Below are 17979 nucleotides of genomic sequence, written 5' to 3' on the forward strand. Positions count from 1 at the left end.
CCATGGTGTCTGTACCGAAACGATGTCAAAAACCTATAAATTCTGGAATCTTGTATAGTATGTGCAGCTTAGAGCACAAGATCTCAAGCCAAGATGTGTTGTGTGATGGGAGCAATGGGAGAAGTTACAGTTCAGCCTAAGGCTGTGTTCACATGACTAATAATCAACCGTTATGTTAGAACGGATCCAGGAGCAAACATTTGGCAGAAAAAAAGTTGTGACAAGCGGGCTAAAAAAAAAACTGGATCCGGTATTTTAATGTTGAAGTCTATAGGAACCGGATCCATTAAATAGCCATCCGTTTTGTTCCATTTGAAACTGATCCTGTAAGCAACAAATGGATCCTTTTCAAATGAAAGAAAATCTGAAGGCTATTTAACGGATCCATCTTCCATTAACTTAAATGTATAAAAAAATAGATCCAGTTGAAATCAATTTTTGTAGCTGGACAAAAAAGTTTTCTGTACAACATTTTTTGTCATATGATTGCTGCTGGATCTGATCTAACGGATAATTACTGGACATGTAAAAATAAGCCTAAGTTTAAAAAAAAATATATAAAAAACCTTTTTGTATTTGGTATATGTTGATTGTACAACAAATGTTGCCACCTTTATCAATTCTGGGATTTGTATTATATAAGGGTGCCAAGATTAGGGAAAGTTTGTGACAAGTTTCCCATGTGTCCATATTTCCAGTGTCACTTATATATAATAGTTGTTGGACTCTATGGTGTATTTGTATTTTCATGCTATGGGGCTTTGAGTTGATGTTGATGCCTTCAGACTACCCCTTGAAGATCTGCACTAGTCAAGTTGTTTTTTTTGGAAGTAGGAGTAAGACAGCATAAAGGGATGTTTCTCTTCTCTTTTGTTTTAGGGTAATCTGATGGTTAATTACAATAGACTTATGGGAGAGCATAGCTCTAAAACTTAGTGCAAAATTATCCTTTTTCTTGAAAAATATGTCGATCAGCATGGGTACAGCTTTTAACAATCACCAGTCGGCGGCATTTTCTGTGCAGACCATCATCATCATTCACTCATGCAATGTTATATGTCACCCACTCACATCTATGCGAGTCCACCATAGATTCATCCATTTTTCTACTCGGCTTCCTGATCTTTCCCGTAGAGGGATTTTACTTTCTTTTGCATCTGTATGCTTTGTCCTTTTGACTTGATTTGCCCAATGTCATGTTCCAAAGGTTATACGATTCTTCCACTAGACTAATATTCATGTCCTATCCTTGCAATAAGTAATAAATATCGGATCGTTGTGGGTGCAACACCTGGCACCTGTATCCGAACAACTGCTCGCAACTCTGGCAGTGGATGATTGGGAACTGTGTACGGAGTGTAGCATCACCGCTCATCACACTGTTCATATGGCCGCTGCTGGGTACTGCAGAGCAGCTCCTATTTATTTGAATGGAGCCGATCTGCAACACCATGGAGGCGTCCACTAAAATCACTGTGTGCCTTTTCAATTACCCCAGTAAATGAGATGCGGAGGTTTCAGTTGTACCTGTTAGACCCAGTGGTTCCTTTGCTTCAAATGGGAATACAGAGAATATAAGTTGCATATAAAGTTTAAAGGCGGTGTCAAAAAAGAAATTGTCCCAGCATTGCCTAAAAATAAAAAATTACTGTATTTTTCAGACTATAAGAGGTACTTTTTCCCAAAAAATTGTTTGGGAAAATGGGCATGCATCTTATAGTCCAAATGTACTTACCAGGAATGTGGCGGCAGCAGGAGTCGGGCAATTCTGCCGACCCTGGGCTGAGAAGAGGGAGTGTTAGATGGTCAGACGCTGCAGGGCCATGATCTGACTCCCATACCAGGCTGGTGCGGCAATGGGTGTGCGGGGACTCCGGGCTTTCACAAAATGTCGAAGGAGGCCCCAAACCACCGAGCACCACCGAACCTGCCGCACAAGCCTGAGATGGGAGTCAGATCACCGCCCCGGAAGTGTTGGACCTCTGAACACCTCCTGTGATCGAGCTCCACCAGTGCTGCCGATATCCCACCCCCCATCCCACCCCCGGTAAACCAAATTGTAAAGACAGACCCACATTTGACGCATTTTTTTTTTTTGCCTATTTTCCTTCTGAAAATTTGGGGTGCATCTTATAGTCCAAAAAATACGATACATATACATCCCCCCTGATTTTCCCGTCACTTTTCCCATGCCACAGCTTGGTTCCCCGACGCTCTCCTTGCTTCCTCTTCCTATCAGGGACTGGTCTGTGACTGCTGAGTTATGTGATTTGCTGCCACAGTCACTTTTCCCTGCATTTGAAATAGGTCACGTAATCTCTGTGACAAATAAGTGGCTTTAGCACTAACTTCTCCACACAAGTTTTCTGCTTATTTTTAACAGCAGCTCCCATTAGAATCAGTCCAGTATGTGCACATAGAATGGATAATGAATAGATTTTCAATTTGGGTATCTAGCTGCTGCAAAAAATCCACCAACATACATTGTTGATTTTAAATAGCAATTTATGCTGCAGATATAAGTGCACATTTCATGGTTTGCATTGCATAGGGAGAAATGTGCATAAACTCCGCATCAAAAATCTGTATTACTTCTGCGTATTTCACAGAATTTTTTGCACTATGGAAAGTCTGTTTGAGATATGCCACATGAAAATGTAAAGTTAAATTGACTACTATCACTGTAAGGCCAGTTTAACACATACATGTTTCACAACCCCACAGGTCTTCTGACCCAAACTCTAATGTCTATGAGGCTGTCAAATTCGGGTCAGGAAACCCTTAGCCTGTCCTTTCATCGTGGTCCATAATCTTATATCCATAATTTGCTATCTAGTGTGAGTTGGTTCTCTTGCTATTGTCATCTCATGTTGAATAGATCATTCAGGGCATATTCACACGTTGCAGATTTGCTGCTGATTTTCCATCTGGATTTGCAGACTGAAAATGCCCAAGCATAAAGTAGTAGCAAAGTAAATAAGATTTAAAAAAAATCTCTTCTACATGGTACAGGTAACTTCCGTATGGAATTGATCTCTGCTGCAGATTTTTAAATCCACAGCTTATCACTATTGATTTTATTACCATTCATGCCTAGGGTGAAATCCACAACAAACTCCATATGGAACACCAAAAGGACCCAAACACAAAGGACTAACGTCGGCCGAACCCACTGATATCCTCAGATTCAGCTGACAGTCTAATGGGTTTTGAGGCCTTGCAACAACTAACCTTCAGGGGAGATGTTGATCGTGCATATCCAATTCCAGACTGCCAATCACTTCGTTCTCTCAGAAATAATTGTTGCCAAACATGTCTGGCAATGGGTTTCTCATAGACAACACATGAGTGATCAGCCAAATGGGATCCCTGGCCAGGATAGGACGCAAAAAAGAGTATACAGACTGGACAACATGGGATTGCAGCTGATTCTGTGAGGTAAAACATTGTTTAAAAACAGACAGTTTTACCTCACCGAAAGCATCAGCTGTGATCCCATGCTATCATGTGTGTATACTCTCTTTTGCTTCCCCTCCATCCTTTCCAGGAGTTGTGGTATGATCAGACCATTTCCCTGCATGGTCAGACACGACCATTACACAGTAGGGGCACATTTATAAGATTATCTCAGCACAGGAGCATTTTTTTTGGCACATCTCATTGTGGAACTTATTTTTATTCCAATATCTATTGATTAAAATGTGCTTTATTCATGAGAAAACCCTTTTAAGTGTTTTTTTTTTTAAACCCCTGGTGTCCAACAGTGATTAGATTTGTACTTGTAATTTTTTTATTCATGTATACATCACAGAAATTAGTTTAATCATATGCTATATATAGTATACTACTAACCATGTTATTTAAGAGGACCTCCCCTCTGGTAGAAAGCAATTCTCCTTAAAGATATCACTGTAAGGTTAATGTATTCAGTCCCGTAATGAAGGGAGGAGCCACGAGTGTTTTTTAGTATTTTCCATTGTGAACCAGGTGTCTTTTTTTTGGAAAATGTCTTACATATTTAATTTCTTGAACCCTTTAAAACTTACTTTATTATCCTACCTGCCACAATTTCAAACAGATCCAACCTCATCATTTTTAGTCCTCACTTAGCGAACAAATCGAGTCCACCAGTCTCGTGTGCTTTTGAGATGTGCATAGCCCCTCTGGTCTCACACACACCATCTCAAACACATACAAACTACTACTTGAACCAGACTTTGATCTTCTTCCTCCTTTCTGTAAGGCCTGAAAAACCGAACGTCACCAAACCTTTACACAGGAACAATTGTTTTGTTTTTTTATCCCATAAATCGATAACTGCCACCAAATCTCAAAAAAACAGTTTCACAATTGTTTCTATGTGGTATCTGGTTCTCTGCCTCACACAAATGGTATCCTCGATTATCCAAATTATGTTGGTGGTGTGGAGTAGAAGAGGGTACTCTGACCCATATTTAGTGGTCTTGTCCGATCCTGAAAGCCTTCTGGGTAGGATTAATTGAAGGGGGAAGGGGAAACTACAGGAGTGACAATCCCTCCATCTGGAGAAGCACTAGTACTATATATGTCCCCTATGGGCACAGCTACTTACGGAAATCATTGTTGCAAAATCTTCTTCAAGCAGCTAAAACAATAATTTTGCGTCCCTGGAAGTGTACGGACCCTCCCTTCTCTACAAGCCTGGTTTGTGTAAATAGCCTCGACCCATCGTTTGGAAACTTTTATAGCCCAGACGCAACTAGATAGGAACTCTACCGCTACTAAGTGGTTCCACTGGGAATCTTTCCTTACTTCCCCTCCCTACCAAAATATCCTAAGATAACCGTGACTTGTTCCATATCTCACTCCTTTCTGCCAACACCTCATCCCTCACCCCTTTTTTCTATAGCCAGTCACTCCTTTTGCGCGTAACATTTATTAGTTAAATCTCCCCATTTTCCTTCTTTCTCCAGTTTAATCAGTAACGCTTCCATCCACTTGTCCCTGTTTTGCCCCCTTCTTTCTCCTTTCGTCTCTTCTACTTGCTCTTATTTATTTAGTTGCTAGGTTGAGCATCACTGTACGTAAAAGTTGTGCTTATATTTTTTCCATTTGGAATTTCATTCTCTTCTTTTATCAGTCGATTTTAGTATGGTTTTATGTGCTGATGTTTTATTTATTATTTTTTTTAAACTTTCAATTTTGGAAAAAAAAAAATTGCGTTTCTCAACAAAAAAAAAATACCATTAATATTTGAGTTTAGTGAAACTCTCTGGTTGTGTATTTGTATCTGTTCACTTGATTTGAAAGCGGGGACAAAAGCTTTCTATCCTTTATTCCTAATGTGTCTTCTCAACGAATAACATTTTCACTTTAATTCTCTGTCTTCGGGGAAATTGAGGTGTATGAAAGCAAGTAATGCAAATATAAGACAGCTCACAGGGGCCTGTGCAAAATTGAGTCTGTGTTAGCGGAGAAGTAAATCGAGGCAATCTGATAGGGAACCCGAATCCTGTCAATCAGGCTCAAGATATTGTGCTGTGTCCATACACTTTGTTTACTGTAGGGTTTTATGAGTTGTAACCTTCCCATGCCTGCTATTAATGAGGCTAAATCTTACTGCTTGAGGATTGAATTACTGCACACCTCTGGGCTAATGGTTATAAACAGAGAGTCCCATTAGGGTTGCATTTTGATTCATTCATTTGCATTTTTTTCTATTGTACTGAGAACAATGGCTGGTAAATAGCTACAAACAAACAATTTGCATGGAAATGTCAGCAATGTTCCTAATTAGTATCTTGTGCTTGTTTATTAATGGCTTTTTAGCTTAAATGCACTTATGGGTGTGGGATTTTTTTAAGCTTTCTCTGCTTGGAAATTAGTGAGGGAAGACTGGAGTTTTTGATAAGGATCTGTTTTGTTTTTTGTTTTGTTTTCTTTTTTAAAACAAAGTAATGTTAAGTTTCCCCAAAGTGACCGCACCTTCCAATTACTCATTGACACACCCCTGCAATAATAAGAACGAAATAGGATATTTACTCTTCCTCCTACTTATCTTAATTGGGCATTAGAGAAAAGTCTACCGAGCCTTCCAGCCGACCATCTAATATGGTCAGTATCTCCTGATGATGGCGGGGAGAGAGGGATCAGGCATGTTGGATTTCAGCACCTCATCCTTTTGAAGTCTGGCAGTGGCATACTCCGCTCTCCCTATTGGAAAAAAACATGCATGCTCAGCCAAACCAAGCATGCATATATACATGTATCATATACAAATACTATCCGTTTTGAGGCCAAACGGATAGTCTTGGCTAATATGTTCCCGTGGACACGTCAAGGAACTTTCTCGATGAACACACTGAGCATATATCACAAACGGTCTTAGAAGAACAGATCATAGTGATCACTATGAATGTAATTATGTAATTGAATCTCATATTTTGCTTTCTAAAGGAAACTTTTCATATTGAACGAGCAATCTGTTCTACCAGCATGACATTATAGAGCAGGAGAAGCTGGTCAGAATGATCTATGGGTTTGTGGTGAAAAAAAATAATTTATTGAATTACTTCCCCGTTCATGCTTAGCCCAGAGGTCCAGGGGGCGGTCTTTTTCATTGACTGACAGGTTACTCCATGTTCATGCTCCTGCAGGAAAAGCTGTGAAGCACTGATAGGACCGACCTCTGGACCAAGAGCGATCGGTGATGTAAATGACCAGAGGTCCAGGGGGCGGTCTTTTTCATTGACTGACAGGTTACTCCATGTTCATGCTCCTGCAGGAAAAGCTGTGAAGCACTGATAGGACCGACCTCTGGACCAAGAACGATCGGTGATGTAAATGACCAGAGGTCCAGGGGGCGGTCTTTTTCATTGACTGACAGGTTACTCCATGTTCATGCTCCTGCAGGAAAAGCTGTGAAGCACTGATAGGACCGACCTCTGGACCAAGAACGATCGGTGATGTAAATGAATAAACTACATGCAATGCTGAAGCTTTTCCCATAAAATTGTATGTCTGTCTGCTCGGCTCCTCCTGCTCTGTAACATGCTGCACACAGATTGCGCAGCGTTTACAAGATGACAGGTTCCCGAGGGGACCTATTAGTACAGTTTAATGTATGGAAATCGTGTTATGGCCATATAGGTGTGTGTCCCCCAATAAATATGATAAAAATGAAGCATTGAAGCCATGCACCACTGCTGGAATTACATTGGAAATGTCAATGCACTTGTCATTTAAAGAGAATCTGTCAGCAGTTTTTTGTCTGTTATTTAAAGGCGGCATGAAGTAGGGGTTAAAACACAGAATTCAACGAAATGTCACAGGTCCGGATGTCTGCTGTTGTTTACTTACACTGAAGGTTTTATCACCAGTTTATTATCATTGCTGTGACTAGTTGGTCGGGCGGGAAATTGTATGACTCCATCCCTTCCTGTGATATTTTGCTTACTGTCTATAGACTATGTACATACAGAGCCTGAGGTGGGCGGGGTTAGCATTTTCAGCTCTTCTGCATTGCTGAATCTAAAAGCTCTGATTGTGTCAGATCTGCTGCATTCAGTAATATAAGTGATACATTGTTGGATTCAGGGTCTGTTTCTCTAAATCATGCTGCTCTCAGATGAGGTAGAAAAAACCTGCTAACAGATTCACTTTAAAGCTTTGTTCACTTTTTATGTCATGGTTTTTTTATTATTTTTTTTACGCAGGATCCTTGTTATCATCTGTTGAGATGTTGTGATTCATTACACCCTTTTACATTTAAAGGGTCCATAGGATATTAGTTTTTTTATTATTACTAGATAAAGTAGAGCAATATATGTTTTGATCATCAGTAAGCAAAACCTGACAGCGAAGAGCTAGTGTGAACTGAGCTTTTTGTCTGGGCTCACTAGTTGCAGCAATAACTGTGCCGACATACAGCAGGACAGCTGCAACTCTGCTGCAAAGTGTGAGCCCATCATATAAGCTAAATGACACCAGATCTCAATATTTTTTTTTAATAATTTTCATGAATTACCTGTATACAATGTAATAACTATTATGCTATGAGCACACGTATGCAGAAAATTTCTGCATAAAATCCTGAATCCTTCCCAGAAAACGCACGTTTTTTTCCGCGTGGTTTTTTTGCGATTTCCACGCGGTTCCAGACCCATAGAAAATAGCTAAAAATGCGGAATTTTCCGCGGATTAATGAGCATGCTGCGTTTTTTACCGCAAAGCATTTTTTTCTGCACAAAAATTGCGGAATTCGTTTAAATGAATGGTAAGCTTCTTTTAAGCGTTTTTAATGCGGTTTATTTGGTAAAACCGCGAAAAAACCGCTACGTGTGAGCACAGCCTTATAATCACACCACTATGGAAAATATACAGGCATTCTGTTTCAAGACGGCCATTTTGAAGAGAGATTTATTTATCTTGTATTTAACCCATCAAAGGCTTTTGACAGCTTTGGAGGTTGGGATGTGTCATCTTTTCTGACACAGGGAATAGTACGCGGAGCACAGGGAACATCCATAGCAGGGTAGGCTATTTGCTATCAGCCCCATCGGAACGAGAATGAAAATTGCATTTTTGTCAATTACTAAGCTGGCAAAAACTGTTCAATATTTTTCTAGCAGCAAGATGAAGAGCGGCGCCGGCAGCTGAGAGAGCGAGCACGTCAACTCATAGCAGAAGCTCGATCTGGAGTGAAGATGTCAGAACTTCCCAGTTACAACGAGGCATCCGCAGAAAAGTTGAAAGAAAGAGCAAAGACATCTGGAGGTGAGCGAAAAGATTATGTGTCTCTCATTTATACATCTCCTACATCTCTGTGTGATCCTCCGCGGGATAAGGAAAAGAGTCAATTAAATGGTGTGTATGTATAGGAAAGGTGGAGGGATATAGATGTTTTAGATATATTTACATTGCGGAGAGAGTCTGGTTAGCGGGTGTTAGAGAAACTCCGCTACGAGTAGCATTTTTGTGAAAAAAAAGCCATACTAACCCATTTCTCTCCATTCGGTTGCTGCTCATTAACGGTTTCTGATTGTCCAATCAATAGAGTCGTGATGTTACTATTTCTGTATGTAAGCAGAATATTTGCTAGTTGAGTCTGAATTGCATTAACACCATCCCAAACAGAGATGACATTGAAGAATTAGTGGTGGATACTCAACAGCCTGGGAAGTTTTGGAAGCCAAGCAAGCACTCAATAATTCTTCTTGTAGAATGAAGGCTCTTAAAGAGAACCTGTCAGCAGGATTTAGCAATACAATGTAAAGGCAAGGCCATAATCGTGCTGTTATACCAATTAAATAGGGACGCCTAGTGAAGAAATTCACATCCTGGTTGTCCTTTAATCAACATTTGAAGTTTTGGTGTAATACGTTTTTGATGAATAGGGGCGGGACTGTGGGTAAAGTCTTGGGGTCCTGCCCCAGCCTTGTCGTGGCATGTGTACCTGCTTCTGGTGTCTATACCTACCTCCTGTTGGAAAGTTTGCACCAGCACTGTAGTTTTTGCTGGCAGCGCTGGTGCAGATTGATCTCCAGATGGTCTTCAATGAAAATGGCACAAGTGATGGCGCATGCGCAGATTGACAATCCTGGTGGTCGTCGATAAAATGGCACTGGTGTCAGCACGTGCACGGATTGAAATCTCGGCTCGTCATTGAGCTGAGATCTCAATCTGCGCACGCGCCACCGCCTGCACCATTTTATTGACTACAGCCAGGAGATCAATTAGCATAAGCGCCGCACTCTGCAAGGACGGCACCGGCGCTAACAGGAGGTAGATACAACAGAGGCAGGCGGTGGAGCCGAAGACCCTACCCAGAGTCCTGCGCTAACGCACCTAAAGTTTATTACCCCAAAACTTGAAATGCTGATTAAAGAACAATCACCATGCAGATTTATTCCCTAAAGATACCTATTTAGTCTGTGTAACAGCGGCATTATGGATACACCTTTTGCTAAATCATGATGACAGGTTCTCTTTAATGAATGGCAGTACACATAAAAAATATTCAGGTGATGAAGACTCTCTAACAGATATGATAGGAAAGGAAGACCATGAAGGCCCTGCTCTAGCTTGCATGGGATGAGCTTGAAAGTTGGTTGCATCAGCATTGCTTCAGATGCCCACAATAGGCACAAATTGGGTTTTTCGCACAATTTTATTCTGCCTAAAAATGATTTCCCATCCTGTCGTGATTTTTTTCTCCCAGCTTTTGTCTTCAGAAGTTAACAAACTTAACAAGTAAACAATGAAAAGCTTGTCCTTTTCACAGATGTTTTGTTGTTTATTTTTCTTCCTAACTGCAAAGTTAAATAGCTTTATAAATATTCTTTATAAAGATTAAAAAAATTCTGACTGTTTGCCAACTACTGCTAAATAAGTACCGTACTTTTATCTAGATGAAAAAAAATTACATATCCGTCAGAGCTCCAGCTCTACTTTCTGCTTTACACCTTTTCTCAATGTTAGAGACAGCAGTATGTAAAAAGATTGCACGCAGATCCCCAATGTGTTGACAGGGTAAAAAGTATCTATAGTCTCATGGAGGGTAGAGAAAACAGTCTGTAAACAAAGAGAAATGCACATGGAGAGAAACGTACAGTATAGAAGCTGTGCTGATACATGAGAGCAAGTGAAGACTGCTACACTTTGTATACACAAAGTGCTCAACACAGGACAACGGTTGTCTTTTCAGCAGATCATAAATGCTCTGTGTGAAGGGGCTGGCTGACTATGTCATTATAATAGCGAAGTCAATCTCCTTTTCCCATTTACAGTGGCATGTAAAAGTTTGGGCACCCTTGGTCAAAATTATGGTTATTGTGAACAGTTAAGCAAGTTGAAGATTAAATGAAATGATCTCTAAAAGGCCTAATGTTAAAGATGTCCCCTTTCCTTTGTATTTTAGGAAAATATATATTTTCATCCTTTACATTTTAACCCCTTTACCCCCGAGGGTGTTGTGCATGTTAATGACCGGGCCAATTTTTACAATTCTGACTACTGTCCCTTTATGAGGTAGTAACTCTGGAACGCTTCCATGGATTCCGGTGATTCTGACATTGTTTTCTCGTGACATATTGTACTTCATGTTAGTGGTAAAATTTCATTTAAATAACTTGCGTTTATTTGTGAAAAAAACTGAAATTTGGTGAAAATTTTGAAAATGTTGCAATTTTCCAACTTTGAATTTTTCTGCCCTTAAATTACTGAGATATGGCACACAAAAAACTTAATAAGTAACATTTCCCACATGTTTACTTTACATCAGAACAAATTTTTTTTTTTTTAGGAAGTTATAAGGGTTTAAAGTTGACCAGCGATTTCTCATTTTTACAACACCATTTTTTTAGGGACCACATCACATCTGAAGTCACATTGAGGGGTCTATATGATTCAAGAAGTTTATTAACCCTTCAGGTACTTCACAGGAATTTTTGAATGTTTTAAAAAAATGAACATTTAACTTTTTTTTCATACACAAATTACTTCAGGTCCAGTTTTTTTTATTTTACCAAGGGTAACAGGAGAAATTGGACTGCAAAAGTTATTGTGCAGTTTTTTCTGAGTACGCCGATACCTGATGTGTGGGGGGAACCACTGTTTTGGCGCATGGCAGAGCTCGGAAAGGAAGGAGCGCCGTTTGACTTTTTCAATGCAAAATTGGCTGGAAATCAGATCAGACGCCATGTCACGTTTGGAGAGCCCCTGATGTGCCCAAACAGTGGAAACCGCCCACAAGTGACCCCATTTTGGAAACTAGACCCCCCTAGGAACTTATCTAGATGTGTTGTGAGAACTTTGAACCCACAAGGGCTTCACAGAAGTTTATAACGCAGAGCCATACAAACAAAAATATCATATTTTTTTTTCCACAAAAATGATATTTTTGCCACCAATTTTTTATTTTCCTAAGGGTAACAGGAGAAATTGGACCACAAAAGTTGTTGTGCAATTTGTCCTGAGTAGGCTGATAACCCCATATGTGGGGGTAAAACACTGTTTGGGCGCATGGCAGAGCTTCGAAGGGAAGGAGCGCCGTTTGACTTTTTCAACGCAGAATTGGCTGGAATTGAGATCAGACACCATGATGCATTTGGAGAGCACCTGATGTGCCTAAACAGTGGAACCCAATTCTAACCCCAGCCCTAACCCCAACACACCCCTAACCCTAATCTCAGCCCTAACCCTAATGGGAAAATGGAAATAAATCCTTTTTTCTTAATTTTATTTTTTTTCCCTAACTAAGGGGGTGATAGCAGGGGGTTTGATTTACTATTTATGGCGGGTTTTTATGTTTGGCAGCTGTCACACTCTAAAAGACTTTCTTTATTGTAAAAATATTTTTTGCATCACCACATTTTGAAAGCTATAATTTTTCCATATTTTGACCCACAGAGTCATGTGAGGTCTTATTTTTTGCGGGACGAGTTGACGGTTTTATTAGTACCATATTCGGGAATTTGACATTTTGTGATTGCTTTTTTATTCCGATTTTTGTGACGCAGAATGAACAAAAACCAGCATTTTATTAATTTCTTTTTGGGGGGACGTTTACACTGTTCCGCGTGCGGTAAAATTGATAAAGCGGTTTTATTCTTCGGGTCAGTACGATTGCAGCGATACCTAATTTATATAATTTTTTTTATGTTTTGGCGCTTTTATACAGTAAAAACTATTTTATATAAAAAATAATTTTGCATCGCTTTATTCTGCAAGCTCTAACTTTTTTATTTTTTTGCTGATGCTCTATGGTGGCTCATTTTTTGCGGGACAAGATGACGTCAGCGGTACCATGTTTATGTGCGTCTTTTTGCTCGCGTGTTATTGCACTTTTTGTTCGCTGGTATGATGATAAAGCATTGTTTTTTGCCTTGGGTTTTTTTTTTTTATTGAAGGGGTTCACTAAAGGGGTTAACTAGTGGGACAGTTTTATAGGGCGGGTCGTTACGGATGCGGCGATACGAAATATGTGTATTTTTATTTTTTTTTTTAAATAAAAAAAAATTAGGGAATTTATTTATTTTTTTTAATTAGGAATTTTTTAATAATTACTTTTACACTTTTTTTTTTTATTTTACTTTATATTATATTGTCCCAGTGTGGGACAATATAATAAAGTGTCGGATCAGCGATCTGACAGGCACTGCAGCAGGCTTTCTCAGCACCTACTCTCAGCAGGCACTGAGAAAGCCGCCTCTCCGCAGGACCCCGAAGGCCCCCGAGGGCCATCTTGGATCCGGGGGCCTGCAGGGACGAGACCCTCAGAGCTTGTAAACATTTTTTGTAGCCAGTCTAGAGTCTTTCAATTTTTGTTTGAGGGATTTTCATCCATTCTTCCTTGGAAAATTCTTCCAGTTCTGTGAAATTTCTGAGTCGTTTTGCATGCACTGCTATTTTTAGGTCTATCCACAGATGTTCAATGATGTTCAGATCAGGGGACTGTGAGTTCTATTGTAAAACTTTCAGCTTGCGTCTTTTGAGGTAGTCTATTGTGGATTTTGATGTGTGTTTAGGATCATTATCCATTTGTAGAAGCCATCCTCTTTTCAATTTTAGCTTTTTTACAGATGGTGTATGTTTACATAAAGAATTTGTTGAAATTTCATTGAATCCATTCTTCCCTCTACCCATGAAATGTTTCTCGTGCCATTGGCTGTAACACAAGCTCAAACCATGGTTGATTCACCAATGCTTAATAGTTGACGAGGTGTTCTTATACTGAAATTGTGTGCTCTTTTTTTCTCCACTCATACCATATGATCATTGTGGCCATCAGGATTGTTTAGGTTTTTTTTTAGCATACTTCTGATGCTGAATTTCTGATGACTCTTCCATGAAGGACTTATTTGTGCAGGTGTCTTTCAACAGTAGAACAATGTACCACAACTCCAGAGTATACGAAATCTTTCTGAAGAGCTTTTGCAGTCAAGTGGGGGTTCTGATTTGCCTCTATAGCAATCCTACATGAAATTTTGCTTGGTCTTCCAGACCTTATCTTGACCTCTACTGTTCCTGGTAACTGCCATTTCTTAATTAGATTTCAAACTGAGGAAAGAGCAACTTGAAAACACTTTGCAATCTTCTTATAGCATTTTCCTGCTTTGTGGGCCTCCACCCTTTTCATTTTCAGAGTGCTAGGCAGCTTCTTTAGAAGAACCCATGGCTGATGGTTTCCTAACTATGATCGTGAACAAGCCATAGCCCTAACAGGCTAATTAAGGTTTGAAACCCTGGTCAAAGTTGTCCGAGCATACAAATCTCCAAGGATGCCCAAACTTTTGCATTGGCCCATTTTCCTTTTTGTATTTTTTTAAAATGGAAAAAAATGACTATACATATCTATTTTTTTGCCTAAAATACAAACTAAATGTGCACCTTTAGCCCTTTTAGAGATCATTTCATCTTCAACTTGCTTAACTGTTCACAATAACAGTAATTTTGACCAGGGGTGCCCAAACGTCGACATGCCACTGGATGCATTGGTTATAATAGAGAAGGGTCTCACTAATTCCTACAGACAAGTCAGTTAGCCAGGCTTCTTTAGACGCAGCACTGTTTAGGAGGCCACACATGAAATGCTGTTGTGTTTCAACCAGAAGTCGGAAGTAGACCTGCCAAGACCTGGGAAAAAAAATATCTTAAGATCGGGGCAACTTTGCTAATTGAATGATACTAGAAATTTGTACAATGTTTTTCCTTTTTTTAATGTATATTTAAGTATATAATTTTTTTTAACTGGACAAGTCCTTAAATTGAAAAGTAGACCTAGACATTTATATAAGACCCTCTAAACGTAGTTATGGGCAACACCTGCTCCAGTTTTTTCATGTTAGATCTCAGCACCCACATGGAACGTTTTCTAAATTCCAGTCAATGTTTTGTACGTACATAAAGACTAAATCATCCCCTTATTTCTGAGTTATCTTTAAACCAAGGCATTATTGACTGTGTTTTTCCCAATGTGTTTCCAGGTAATCTGCTATTTACTAAGTGGTGAAAATAGCTTTCTTAATGTTCTATCTTCCGTCTTTATTAATCTCTTCCTCATTCTTTGGCAGAAGAAACAGCTTTTTGTTTCTGTCCTAAAAGTATACTAACCTAGGCACTTCATATTTCTGCAGATGAGGATGATTTTAACAATGCGCTTACTAATGAGGACACTCCTGATTGCACTCTTGTATGTGGTGGAGGTGGTGATGAATCTACTAACCTAGACCCAGATCTCACTGGTAATTTTATATTGCATGTCTTTCAGTTTTTGGGGTTTTCGTTCTTTCTCTGCTTCATTGTACAGGTATGGGATCGTTAATTTGGATTTGGTTCAACTCTGTGTCCTTGTCGCAGTTTTACGTCTGTACACGGACATTCCCGGCCCCCCTCTGCTCCATTAAACTGAATGGCACCAGCAGCTGCAAAGTCCTGGAGCTTCATTGTGCAGGGAATAACTCTAAAGGGACATGACTCTGTATCTGTGATACATCCCCTTCAATCTCAGGTTCTTAGAGGGTCCTAAAGTTTAAAACCCAGCTCTTGTTAGAGGTTGTCCTGGATTAAGGTGCTGTTGACCTATTCTTCTGATAGTTCATCAGTATGACATCATTGGGAATCTTGTATCCGGCACCTGCACTGATCGGCTCTTACCGGGTCCCTCACTCAGCAGAAGTACATGGTGTACTGAGCTAGAACATCACAGTTCCATACTTGTTATCCGTGACTGTAGCTCCGCTCCTATTCCCCTGAATCAAAGCTGAGCTGCAGTACTCAGGAATGGCTGCTACACATTTCCACTACCTGATAAGTTGATTGTGGGGTTGATTGGACACCCACAAGCCTGATGTAAATAATGGCATATTCTTCTGATATGTCATCACTTAGTAAATTTTAAATACCCCTTTAGACGTTTGTCAAGGTGTGACAACTTTTGCTCCAACAACATTTCAATCAAAATCGTCCATGTAACCAACCATGTAATACAAACGTCAAACAGGTTCTCCAAAGACTGTCATTGGTAGCCACGGCATAAGGGTGTTTCTACAATGAGGGACCTCCGTCTATCCCAATTTATTTAATAATATGGCACGTAAAGATGACACAACCCCTCTAATTCTAGCATGCTCCTATTAGCACTTCAGGATCATCCATTCTGTACAATATTGCTTTCGGTAAGAACAAATTCTTAATCCTTCAATTGCCATCACTGTATTTCAAAGTAGGATATTTACAAATCTGCTACATTTATAACTTTCATGCATGCGAATTTTTTGGACCGTACCCAGGTCACAGGAACAGTATTTTCCCCAGAAATGTAGATCTGTTTATTGAAAAAACTCCACCTGGATCAGGACCCCAACAACTGCGTGATGGAAAGCACAGGAGACACACGCGACTATCACTGTGCTGGAGGATGTGTTACATGGTCAATAGGATTAGAATATTTTTTAATGGTAAATTCCCTTTAAATTGTGAGTTTGTGTTCTCGTGCTTTCGTTGGTTACAGTTCCGTGGTCGCTGTTTGTCTGTTGTTTTGTTGAGGTTTCTTATCACAGGACTTCAGAAGCGGAGACTTTCTGCCTCTGGAGCATATCCTCGGCGGAATGGCAGAGCGTTGGCAGTCCTTCACTCATAAACGCCCAAACTTTGCATTTCTTGCTGGAAACACAGAAGGTTTCTGTAATGGAATATATTTGTGCTCGTACATTTGTACTCGTGTATGATTGTGTCTGCGATCAGTGTCATCTATGTAAAGTGTATACGAAATGCTAACAAGGAATAGATGGAAAGTCTGCCACTTTTAAGGGGAGAAAATATTATATTTATTATCTGGTATCAAAGTCCATCATTGAGGAGATATAATAAGACTAAAGATTTATAGAACTCTATATTTACCGTATACTTTGACAGATTTATATCGTATCAATGGATGATAATTATTGACATATGCTTACTTCCATTATGTCGCAGATATGCTTTATTATAAATTGGAGCCTGGGTTCTAAGAATCTCCCCAATTTTGAATGGCACACGGAGCATCATACCCTTTGACATCCTTCATTTATCCTTATCAAGCAGTATTTGCCTCCACATGGACAGCTAAAAATGCTCCATAGACTGCATAAAGATTGTAGTAATCTCTCGGTTTGTTCCAAATTTATGATACATTTTTAAAATCAAAGTTAAACCGCTTATGGCTGTGCTGTTCACAATCATGCTGGGTTCTGTTATAAGGGGTTTCTGTGTTTTACACAGCAAGAATATCCAAGTATAGAGAATCCCCATATTTGGGTTCTAGAAATCCGAGGCTCCAGAATAACTCGGCTTTTATTTCATCCTTATAGCAAGGAGTATGCAGCAAAGTTACGCAACTTATGATGGATGTGTGATGAAACCAGAGATGATTTCTGGAGATGCCTGCAGCATAAAATGACAGTGGGTGATAAAGGCCACAAGATAGTGATACTATGATGAAAGCATAGACTAGTAGTGGTCTTCATGGTGGACGCTGTGTGGTAGTGTTCAGTAGCACGTTCTGTATGTGTAATAGCACATTTCTGTAATGTGTTCTTAGACCAGTTATACTTTTTTTGGATTTACTGGTGCTCCCTTCATAGACCCAAGTCATAAACCAATGAATTCTGTAACATACATAAGTTAAATCCACAGCCTGCAGTTTTCATTTGGTAAGTACATGGTTAACAAAAGGAATGACCCCCCGTACCTGACGGCCCCTCGCAGCCTCAACCATTAGTGTTTCTAAGGTGGTCATTTGGATTGACAGGTTTGAGCACAGGAATAATTGTAGTCATCTTTAATGACAAGAATAGAAAGCAGTTTGTTGTAGTTCTTATGAAAATTTGATCTGTGTTGATGGATGAAATACACAAGTCTTTTGAAGTGTTTTCCAGGAAACGGAGTTAAACTTTTTAGAATGAGGTTTATCCTTGACTGGATTAGTGACCTTGTCACATTGTGAACCCTCTACTTCTTCAC

The 17979-nt window shown here is 39.6% G+C and overlaps 1 protein-coding gene across 6 annotated transcripts in view; it reads left to right on the forward strand.

Annotated features, from left to right (window-relative positions):
* The window catches only part of EHBP1 (EH domain binding protein 1), a 492549-nt gene that overhangs the window by 357995 nt on the left and 116575 nt on the right, over positions 1-17979 (forward strand). For 2 of the 6 annotated variants that reach the window (XM_073554042.1, XM_073554044.1), the window contains 2 exons: positions 8607-8754; positions 15114-15221. In XM_073554042.1, coding sequence (XP_073410143.1) covers positions 8607-8754; positions 15114-15221 — 256 coding nt within the window. The remainder of the gene's footprint in view (positions 1-8606; positions 8755-15113; positions 15222-17979) is intronic. The other 4 variants (XM_073554045.1, XM_073554046.1, XM_073554043.1 and 1 more) reach the window with 3 other exon arrangements.

This window comes from Dendrobates tinctorius, unplaced genomic scaffold, assembly GCF_039654945.1.
Source record: "Dendrobates tinctorius isolate UK_male_01 unplaced genomic scaffold, ASM3965494v1 ptg000205l, whole genome shotgun sequence".
Taxonomy (NCBI): domain Eukaryota; kingdom Metazoa; phylum Chordata; class Amphibia; order Anura; family Dendrobatidae; genus Dendrobates; species Dendrobates tinctorius.